This window comes from Raphanus sativus, chromosome 4 (genome assembly GCF_000801105.2).
Source record: "Raphanus sativus cultivar WK10039 chromosome 4, ASM80110v3, whole genome shotgun sequence".
In the NCBI taxonomy this organism is placed as follows: Eukaryota; Viridiplantae; Streptophyta; class Magnoliopsida; order Brassicales; family Brassicaceae; genus Raphanus; species Raphanus sativus.
Window position 1 is genome coordinate 24,389,986 of NC_079514.1, and position 9,798 is coordinate 24,399,783.

Sequence of the window (9,798 nt, forward strand, 5' to 3'; positions counted from 1 at the left end):
TAAAAATTACACAGAGATCGATCGAGAACGAAAGAGAAGAAAAATAAGAACATGAGCACACACAAAGATTAACTAATTTCCAAGAGTTCATCGATGTGATTACGTCTGGGGCCTTGCAAGTGAAATCACTTGATCACTCAGATTGCAACAAACTCCAAGTTCACAGCATTGTGATGATCTATAGTTACGTGTACAACACACAAGTCCGTTTGTATACTAAGCAGAGTTAGTTAGGACTGATAACCGGTTTTAATAACCGTAAACCAAGAGTAGTGATCTAACAACCTTCTTCAATCTCTACCCAGTTTCTTCTTCATCACCAGCAGCTCCATTGTCAATATTGACTTGGTTTAATTTTCAATACAAGCTTATTCTTCATCACCAATGTAACAAAGACAAACACACTTTGATGACATATGTAATCAAATTAATTATTTTAAGTCTTTCATCATATACACCAAAATATCGAAATATTACATAAAAATATTCATTATAATAAACCCTACCCCATTTATGAGCGTGATATACAAGGGAAGGAGACTCTTCATCATACAAAGGCTAAACCATTTATAAGGCAAATGCCGTGCAAGAACCGCTTCCTAGACAACCCTTGCGGCAATGTTCTGTATTGATAAAACTTGCAAAATAGGTACAGATCCGAAGGGCCTGGAATTTATGAAGCAAGTGATGGTTCATCTAATCTGGATTTATTACTAAACTTCAACACAACACATTTAAAAAAGAAAAATCAAAGATTTTCATCTTGCTGATGAGAAATGTAAACCTGGAAGTATAGGTTTTTACAATAAAACAAAAATAAAATAACGGAAGCACTTTCATTAAAAAAAATTGAAGCTTAAAGTTATCAACATTGAAAATATGATCACCTTAAAGAGCATCAATTCTCCAATCTTTATCACACTTTATTTCTTAACGCCCAAGAATCAGAGACTGCGTCATCTCATTGACAGTGATCGAACCTTTAGACACCGGTTCTTCATCTCGGGTGTTCACGACAAATGTGGGTTGTTTTGGTGATGGGAGATCTGATGTTGTGGTGAGCATAGACAGTAACTCAAGTGTGTTGGGTCTGTCGGCAGGTTGGTGTTGAACACAGAGCAAACCAATCAAAACACATCTCTTAACTTCTAGTGGTTGACATGAGTCAGCAATATCGTTATCCAAAAGATCAATTCCTCCATTTTCACACCAAGATTCCCACACCTGTTATTTAGTTAAATATTTTAAGAATGTAATAGGAAAAACATTTCTAAAGCTCTGAAAGTGTGTGAAAAAACTAAAGTGACTTACATAAGCTATGAGAGTTTTTCCTTCTACGCCGTAGCTGAATCTTGAAATCTTCTCTCCACTGATTATTTCCAACAGCAGCACTCCGAAGCTATAGATGTCTGATTTCTCAGAGAACATCCCACTCCATGCATACTCGGGAGACATATAACCTCTATGCAAACATCAAAATGTTCAGTGGAACTAAATATATGATTATGACTATGAATCTTGTTCATTGTGTTTTTGAAGTGTCTTACAGAGTTCCTGCAACCCTGCGAGTATTTTCCTGATATTCGGTTCCTTGATACATCCGGGCCAATCCAAAATCTGAAATTCTTGGGTTCATCTTCTCATCTAGAAGGATATTGCTCACCTTCAGGTCTCGGTGAATCACCTTGAGGTGTGAGTCACGATGGAGATAGTGAAGTCCACGTGCAATGCCTTGAATGATACTTAATCTCTTAGGCCAGTCAATCTCAAGCTTTCTTCTTGAATCTAAGCAATAATACAGTGTAAAAACTATAAGCAAAACTGTTATAGATGAATAAAAAACTTCTATGACAAAAAGAATGAGGCAGGAAGAGACCTACCAAAGAGAAAAGTATCAAGGCTTTTGTTCAACATGAACTCATAAATCAATAGCCTCTCCTCCTTCAATGCAACATCCCAATATCCGAACCAAGTTTTTGTGTTGTAGTTTTGAGATGAGTACTATTTCATTCATAAACTCTTCTTTACCCTGCCCTGAGCTGCTAGAAAGACGTTTTACAGCAATCTCCGTCCCATCTTGCAGCATTCCCTGAATTAAATTGGTGAATATCATCATGAGAACATCCAAGAAGGATACATTAGAGCAAAGAAGAAACAAATTCTCATACCTTGTAAACTGAACCAAATCCACCTTGTCCGAGTTTATTAGACAGACTGAAACAATTGGTGGCAGTTTCAATGGTATTCATCTCAAAGAAAACTAAACCTGTCACATCCTGTCGTTCCAGACCATTCCTCCATTCATCTTGTGAGGCATCATTTGATATAATAGCTGAAATAAGATAGATAGATAGATAGATAGATAGATAGATAGATATAAACTTATCAGTGTGTTAAAGTTAGCAAGAAAATGTACCATTATGTTTAGCTCTGCATCTCCAGAAACAAAACGAAAAGGAACCCAATATTATGAAAAGAGAGAGGCTTACAACAGTAGCAACAATGGTCTTGTTTCGATTATTTTCACCTTATATATAGAATCAAACGCTCAGGTACTCCTGCCCGAAAAAAAAGAGCTGAGATACTCCTGCCCGAAACTGACCGGATTTGAAATTAAATATATCTTTATTTAAATCAGAAAAATTATTAAAAGACCATGAAACCAACAGAAATTTGCATAATTACAACCCAACCAGGGCTATTTCGCGGACTATCCAGACCCGATCCACAAAATTCGGATCTCTTTCTCCATAACTTCCGAAAACTTTGTAAAACCTAGTGTAATTGTAAACTTGGTGTAACTGTACAGAAATTAATTCCTACTTATATTATTGTATGAATATACATTGTATCTAATACAAGTTATTTAAATTGAACTAATGCATACTTTTAGATTGTAATGTTTTATTATATTAATTTTTCGACACAGTTGATGTTATTGATATATTTATTGATTTTTTTTTAAAAACATTAGTTTATAGATATAACTAGAAAAATTACAAAATGTGAAGAGTCATTTACAGAAATTTATTAAAAGTAGATAAAATTAATTTTCAATTGGCAATGCACGAGCAGTCAAGTGTATATCACAAGCTGCACAATTCCAGAAACAAAGATCGCATTTCCACCGTGATTTTGATCCATTTAGGGAGACTACAAACACTAATTTTATGATTCTGGAGCACCAGCAATCATATGTCACATTAGGATCTATCATTTCAGCCATAGATAGAAACATGGCAGGTTTTTCATAATCTCAATGGCCTGTGAGTTCCCAACTATTGATGATCTGAAACATCTGATCAACATGTTGACGAGTAAAAGCATGGTAGTTGTGAACCAATCCTCCATCATCAACACTAAAGGCTAAGTTCATCATACCATATACAAATAGGACCAACAAGCATCCTCTCTCAGCAGCAAGATATATTTTTTTCTTACCAACTAAATGGAGGATGAAGAACTCATACATACCTCTCAAGTATATGGCCTCTGGATTACCCACACGGTAGCAACTAATTCTGAACATTCGAACATCATTGACCTTGTCTAGCCAGTCATTCATGTAAATGAGACTTGCCGATCTGTAGAAGTAATCATATCTTCCAATTTTGTTTAACCCGAAAAAAACAATCCGTGCACAACCAAAGTCTTGGATACTGGTCGTTGCTACGTTGTAGAGAATCTTATGAATCATTGAAGGAGGGAGAGAAGCCAAGTTCGTCTAACTTTGATAAAATAAAATGGTTATTGTGTGAGAGAAATCTCGTAAATTATTTGTTACTTGTATAAGTGATAAACCCTTGAAATTTAATGAACCACTCACCCAAATTTAAGCAGAAACGTGTCCATTTATAGGTGATTTGATAGACTCCTCGACTGTCGCATCTCTTGGATTTAACTTATTAAGATATATAACTATGTATAAGTAAGTAAAATTAAGTGATTTAGATTGTCTAAATTTATGAAACTAAGAAAAACGTAACAATTAAGATTGTATAAATATTTAAAACTATGTAAAACTTAACGAAATTTATATAGTCTATTGTTGTATTTTGCAAGAAATGATTAGTATCCAAAACGTAATGTATATATTTAACGACAGCAACCAGCAGTATTGGAGATAATAAATGAAAATGATAATATTTAGTTTGAGAAAAATTATGTAATTAATGATTCAAGCAGTGGCATGTCCATTTAAGGGTAATTTGATTGACTCCCTGAGGAAGCACGACTTCTCTCACACGCCTTCTCACTGCAAGAGTCGCATCTCTTGAATTTGGAACTTTGTATAACTTTAATTTATTAAGATTTATTACTATGTATAAGTAAGTGAAACTATGTGAAACTAAGTAATATAGATTGTCTAAAATTTTGAAACTAAGAAAAACGTAACAATTTAGATGCTATAAATATTTGAAACTTTGTAAAACTTAAAGAAACTTAGATATCATATTGTTATATTTAAAAATTTCCATAGTTGGATTCAACATCCATTTTTCATAGTTGTTTTAAGAAGTAAAATTTCTTCTTTTAACACACTAACTTTATTGTTTGTGTTTATGTTACTTGGTTTGTTATTTATGTTTGTAAAATTTGGTGTAACTTAAAATAATTTTGGTTAAGTACATCATTTTTGTTTGTCAAACTTCGTAAAATTTAGTATTACTTTTTTTCATGTTTGTGTAATTAGGTAAAAAATTTCAAAAATTTTCATTTTCGTACGTCAAACTTTGTATAACTTAATATTTTTTCTGTTTGTACATTTCGGTAAACTTTGTCAGAATTTTCATTTTTCATTTGTCAAATTTCAAAACTTAAAAAACTCATCACTGAACTAGTTTGATAGAATTTATGATTAATTGTACAACCAAAATCTCAGAAATACCATGACAGTAACAATAAGACAACATACAACTATCAATATTTGTCTTCCATTATTGGGTCCTTAATCCACATGGTCATTTGAGAAACCACAAGGAGACATCAATAGTATTGCAAATAAGGGTTTGAATCAGATTTGGAGAACTTCTGGATGATACACCCGCCCCTGTAGCTTCAGAGTTTTGTCTCTTGATTAATCACTATTTTCTGGAAAAAATCTAAAAATTGCAGATTATGTGAAGAAAGATGAAAAAGAAGAAATGAGATGAGAGAAAATGAGGTGAGAGGATTGAAAAGATGATAGAAATGAGAAAACCCTAAAAATTAAAGCAATTATAGTTGCCAACTTCGTTTTTGGGGTCTGGAAAAAAAGAAATTTTTTGGAGGGAAAATTCTGAAATTTGAGCGGGAAATTTTTTTACAGCATTTTTGGGTCGATGTTTTACCAAGTTTGTAGTTTTACAAAAAGCTTCAAAGTTTTACTTTTCTATTTTTTGCATTTTTTTTAGTTTTACTGTACTCAAAAGATTTATATTATAGTTATACCACTTTTATTTAGTTTCCTACAATCAAATTCCATCAAATCATGTTGTGACATAATTAATTTTGTTGCATATATAAATTTTTTGATGTCACAAGGACAACACTAAGATAAAAAGCATAAAAGAACAATGTATTTCCTCTATTATGTAGTACACAACTATGTGATAAAAAAATTAACTATAATTATTGTAAATTTAAATCATAAAATACTAACAAATAATAATCATAATACTTATAAGCAACCAAACAAATTAAAAATTATTTCTTCAAATTTTTATATTTTATCAGTTTTACTAAGTTTTATTTAGTTTTTTTATCGTATTGAACAATCATTTTGAATAATAGATACAACTAATCGTGGTGTGTATTTTCTTCTAGGTTCCCGAATTTAAATATTTACGAGAACAAGTATGCACTTTTTTAATCGAAACAAATTAGAGTTCTTAATATTCGGAGCTCACAGTTCAAAATAGTAATTTCAAAACAGTTATGATGTGATGCTCAATCAACTAAATCTTTTACATGCTCTCCACGTTATCCAAATCAATACTTATATTATCTCTATCTCGAATAACAACATCTTCCACTGGCTCAGTCACCTTAAGATGTTGTTATGTTTTTTCAATGGTATCAAAGATTTTATTACCATATAACTCAAATTTTACCTATTTGTATATGGATTTATGGTCATTTTTCTGCATATTTTGTCCACTAGCATACAAACTACCTTTACCTTCGTTTGGATTTCATTCATGACCATCTCCGGCTTTATAATAGTACTTTTAATAATCAAAGTGTATGTTTGTGAAAGAACTCGTCGTCTCATGTAAAAAACAAAATGATTAACAACAAGTTAGATGAACTTGCACGGTTTAACCATAAAATGTTACCAAGTTATATAGTTTTACCATTATAGTTATATTAAGTTATACAATTTAGTTAGTATCATTTTACTTAGTTACACAATTTTACTTAGTTGTACATTATGATTTTACCAAGTTGTACAGTTATAGGTATACCAAGTTTTACTACGTTTTTTAATTTTTTTATCAAAAAAATAATTTGATACATTTTTTTATATTTTTTGTCATACAAAAACAGACTCATATTTATAATTATATCAGTATTTTGAATATTCAAATAGATCGAGACTCATTGTTCTTAATCAATTAATTGTGAATACGAATTTGAAATTAAACCTTTTCAAGAATGAATTAATGGAGAAGATGAATGCCAAATTGAATAGAATTTGAATGGAATAATTAAATCTGGGTTTGAGATTTACAGTGGAGAGAGAAAGGAAGAAGATAGACTAAGAGAGAGAATGATTTTGATTGGTTTAGACACAAAGGATAATTTAGACATTGACCATTGAAAGGGAGAGTATCAAAACACATAAGAGTACGCCAGATCACGTGAGAGTATGCTAGATCACTTTTTGCCTCATTAAGAGTATCTGAGCACTTCACTCTTATATATAAGACAAAACAGAAATTAAATAATAAGCAATGCTACTAAAGAATAATATCTGTAGAGTTGAGGATAAAGAGGTAAAAGATCAAACCTAATTCAGAGCTTGCAAGACGAATGGATAAAAGCTCTCCACCTTCAGAAAACTGCACTACGTCCATTAGTTCCTGATTCCACACTAAGCACCCTATTCCATTGATAAAAGAAAAGGCCAAGCAAGAACAGTTCTCCAGGCAACTTCGGTGGCAGTCTATATCATTAGAAGCCCTTGTAAATTCGTAATTGTCTGGAGGCTTTGTGTTGACAACAGGATGGAACATGGTTTCATTGGTAACATTGCCTTGACAAAGTAGTTTGGTACGCCTCACACAACCATCTGTCCAGTTTCCTCTTTTCCACTTCTCAATGGATTTTGGTACAAACCCTTTGAAGCATTTACACGTTAGAGATGATGACATAATACACAGTCCAAAAGGTCCACATACACCATAATGATCACATGGGTTCGCTGGAACCTCAAAGTCTAACTCCCACTCGGTCCCATTATGCTGAAAAATCTTCACTGGGCCCTCCGATGTTATCATTATACGTGGAGGTTTAATGTTTCTGTCTATATAAGTGAAAGATACTGACCCGTGTTCATCCTGCTGAAGGCTAAATGGACTTGTTAATGATACATCCATTAACGGTATGCCAATGAACCTTGTTTTAGCCCATGGACCGCTTCTCCAATAAGGTGCCGAGCCTCTCTTAGTAAACAGCTGTGATGGCACTTGGGGTGTAATCAGAACCACAAAGTCACCAGGGGATGGATCGGTGTCACTTTTCCAAGAAGTCAACACCTGCTTCTCTCCGGTGGTGAGATTATACGTGAGGGTTGAGAAAGGCAGCAGAGTATTACCAAGATGCTCAAAGCTTTCCCATAGAATTCTTCCTGAAACATTTTCGGTGATAATAAGATTTCCTGCGTTCGAAAGCTCTGCACGAGACCCGTTAGAAGCAAAAGTTCCTCCGGTGGACCACACAACGCCATCTTTACCATTTAATAAGAGAAGACTTCCGTTGCTGCTGATAGTTAGATTAGCCGGGGAGTCTGTAACAGGATCTTTTCTATTGGCCACCCACACAACCACCTGGGGAATAATACCCTTCAACCAGATTCCAACGTATTGATCTTGGGTGTTATTAGGACTGAAGAACCCCAATTCATAAATATCGTCAGAGGAGCTGAGAGTTTGGCCTATTGACAAAGGACTTGTTGGCGTTATAGCTGCATGACTAAAACTTAAGAGCATGGTAAACAATAGCAAAAAAGCAAACCCCGTTATCCTCATTTTGCTAAACCTTAAGAGCATGCGTTCTTGTGTCTCCAAGAATAATCTTTTGCAGAAAAGTGTAAGAGAACATGTATCCAAGAGAAAGTAAGCTAATTAAGAAAACAAATTTGAGGACGTAATGAAAATTATTCCCAAGCACGTCAATGTTGACCACAGCGCCCATTTTTCCAAGGTTCTGTATCACTTTATTCACAGCCAACTAATCTATTTTTTCTCTTTTGAATCTAGAAACATGGTGTTTCTTTCAGGTCCTTCTCAACTTGTTGACCCCATAACCAATGAGATAAGACACCACTCTGATTCATTCAAAATCTAAAAAATATTAACACTTCTTCCAGGGCATAATTCAAACGTTCAAAGGCTTGAATATTCTCGTGCGAGACTCTTAGTGTTCAACAGAGGAAAAGAAGAAGACGATGTAACAAACTCATACTTTTCTTATTGATTGTTGAAGAAGAAATGATTACATATATAGTAACCCGGTTATCGTAACAAACAAATAAACCGGCAAACCAACGAAATCAATTATAACTAAACCGGTTACTCTAATATTCCCCCTCAAGATGGCAAGTATAGAGACTTGAGAGCCATCTTGCCAACAAGCGAGTAGAACCTAGGAGAGAACAACGGTTTAGTAAAGACATCAGCTATCTGATCATGAGTACGAACATGAAGCATCTTGATGTAGCCAGCCTCAATGCGGTCTCGTATCTGATGACAATCACGTTCGATGTGTTTTGTGCATTCGTGAAACACGGAGTTATGAGCAATATGTATAGCTGCAGTTGAGTCACAGTAATAAGGAACCGGTCCTGCTTGAGGTGCCTGCAACTCAATCAGCAGATTATACAGCCAGATAACTTCACGCGAGCCGAACTCCATAGCTCTGTACTCTGATTCTGCAGAGGAATGAGAAGCGACCTGTTGTTTCTTAGATTTCCAGGAGATCAGAGTGTTGCCAAGGAACATGCAATAACCAGACGTAGAAAGCCGTGTGTCAGCGCAAGAACCCCAGTCAGCATCTGTGTAACCTTTGAGGACAAGATCAGAGGTAGAGGAGTAGAAGAGACCCAGTCCAATAGTGCCCTTTAAGTAGTGAAGTACTTTGTAGGCTTCGGAGCTGAAGTGAACTGACATAATTTGTTCACCGCAAAGGTAATGTCAGGACGAGTAATCGTCAAATACATCATCTTGCCTACAAGTCTTCGATAAGCACAAGGATCATCAAGTAATGGTTCCGGGGAGTCTTGAATGAGCTTGACACCAGGATCCATGGGAATAAGAGAAGGTTTGCAGGCCAGTAAGCCAGCTTCTTCCAAAAGACCCAATGTATACTTACGTTGACACATGGAAATGCCTTGAACAGATCGAGCAATTTCCAAACCCAAGAAGTATTTCAAAGGACCCAAGTCTCTGATTTTGAAAGCCTTTTGAAGATCTTCTTTTAACTGATCAACATCCTCTGTAACATTGCTCGCAATAATAATGTCATCTACATATACCAAAACAGCAATGTAGTGACCTTTGATATTGCGTATAAACAGAGTGTGATCAGAGTTGGACT

At 34.5% G+C, this 9,798-nt stretch overlaps 2 protein-coding genes across 2 annotated transcripts; both read right to left on the reverse strand.

Moving 5' to 3' along the window:
* Positions 1–572: 572 nt before the first annotated feature.
* On the reverse strand, positions 573–2,526 carry LOC108828930 (G-type lectin S-receptor-like serine/threonine-protein kinase At1g61480). Its single transcript, XM_057008791.1, is given in 7 exon segments — positions 573–1,224; positions 1,312–1,462; positions 1,548–1,785; positions 1,881–1,942; positions 1,944–2,089; positions 2,169–2,332; positions 2,417–2,526. Coding segments are annotated over 6 exon segments (972 nt in total). The 5' UTR covers positions 2,250–2,332; positions 2,417–2,526; the 3' UTR covers positions 573–930.
* A 4,314-nt stretch (positions 2,527–6,840) lies between these two features.
* On the reverse strand, positions 6,841–8,280 carry LOC130494666 (G-type lectin S-receptor-like serine/threonine-protein kinase At1g61480). Its single transcript, XM_057008790.1, has one exon. It carries the CDS (start codon positions 8,250–8,252, stop codon positions 6,942–6,944), a length of 1,311 nt encoding a protein of 436 aa, XP_056864770.1. The 5' UTR covers positions 8,253–8,280; the 3' UTR covers positions 6,841–6,941.
* Positions 8,281–9,798: the final 1,518 nt, after the last annotated feature.